The following is a 957-nucleotide window of genomic DNA, read 5'->3' as shown; positions in this document are numbered from 1 at the left end:
TGGTTGATAGTGTTGAGTCTGCTCCAGTGGGCATGGATGCTTGACTGTTGTCAAGTACTCGTTTACGTTTGCGTCGATTTGTAGACACTTCTTTACCTTCTGCAAAAGAGGATGTACACATTTGCGCTAATTTGCATTTGTAAACATTTGTTTATTTATTTTTTCATTTTTATTACATTTTGTTTCCAAAAGTGAAATAAAAATTACCTTTATTACAAGATTGAGTACATAACTCTGTGAAAGGCCTAAACAAAGGCAAAATCAATGAGATCAAACAACACTTACATATATAAAGTACAAGTACTAAACACAGCAAGCATTGCTCATGCAACACAATCACTACAATCATATCTGACACAACACTTACTGTAGAGGGGTTTTGATATTGAAAGTAATTTCATCTTGGGCTTGCAGGATTTTTTCCAACCTAACTATGTCATAAGTATTAGGATTCCTGAAGGGAATATCATCCGGAAGTCCACACACTTCCAGTGAGCCTGGATTGGCACGGATTAACTTGTATGGAACAATGACTGAGCACTCCAGACCCAAAGCTTCACCTGAACACAAGACAGTCACTAATGAAGCACTGGAGTATTTTCAAAACCACAAAAATATGTTTGTTTGCACGAAGGAATAAATCAGTTATTAGTAATTAACATACCATATTTTTTATTGAAGAGCTCTTTAACTTGTTCCCTTAATATCACTTTCTCTCCCATCCGGTTGGCCTCATCTTCTTCTGTTGGACAGCGATAAGACAAGTTTACTGACAGATTCAACATTAACGTAACTTTTTATGCTAGCTAAATCAATCATAGTAGACAGATTTTACATGGATTCATGCTTAAAGCTAGACTTATCCTGCTGTATTTTTCAAAGAAAAATGGATCGTGTGTCACGCTCGTTCAACGGCCTCGTTTCGCTTCGACGGCTTTCTGCCTCACCCTGCTTCAT

General features: G+C 37.1%; 1 protein-coding gene across 1 annotated transcript; it reads right to left on the bottom strand.

Annotated features, from left to right (window-relative positions):
- Positions 1–6: 6 nt before the first annotated feature.
- Positions 7–839, bottom strand: LOC107682622 (general transcription factor II-I repeat domain-containing protein 1-like; the record flags this gene model as incomplete). Its single annotated transcript, XM_016478805.1, has 4 exons — positions 665–839; positions 368–560; positions 208–245; positions 7–99 (listed from the first exon to the last, which is right to left on the bottom strand). Coding segments are annotated over exons 1-4 (445 nt in total), but the record flags the coding sequence as incomplete, so codon positions are not given.
- Positions 840–957: the final 118 nt, after the last annotated feature.

The sequence above is a fragment of the Sinocyclocheilus anshuiensis genome, unplaced genomic scaffold (assembly GCF_001515605.1).
Source record: "Sinocyclocheilus anshuiensis isolate Anshui unplaced genomic scaffold, SAMN03320099.WGS_v1.1 C32414804, whole genome shotgun sequence".
In the NCBI taxonomy this organism is placed as follows: Eukaryota; Metazoa; Chordata; class Actinopteri; order Cypriniformes; family Cyprinidae; genus Sinocyclocheilus; species Sinocyclocheilus anshuiensis.
Note: the sequence above shows the minus strand (reverse complement) of the source record. Positions and strands in the feature narration are given on the sequence as shown.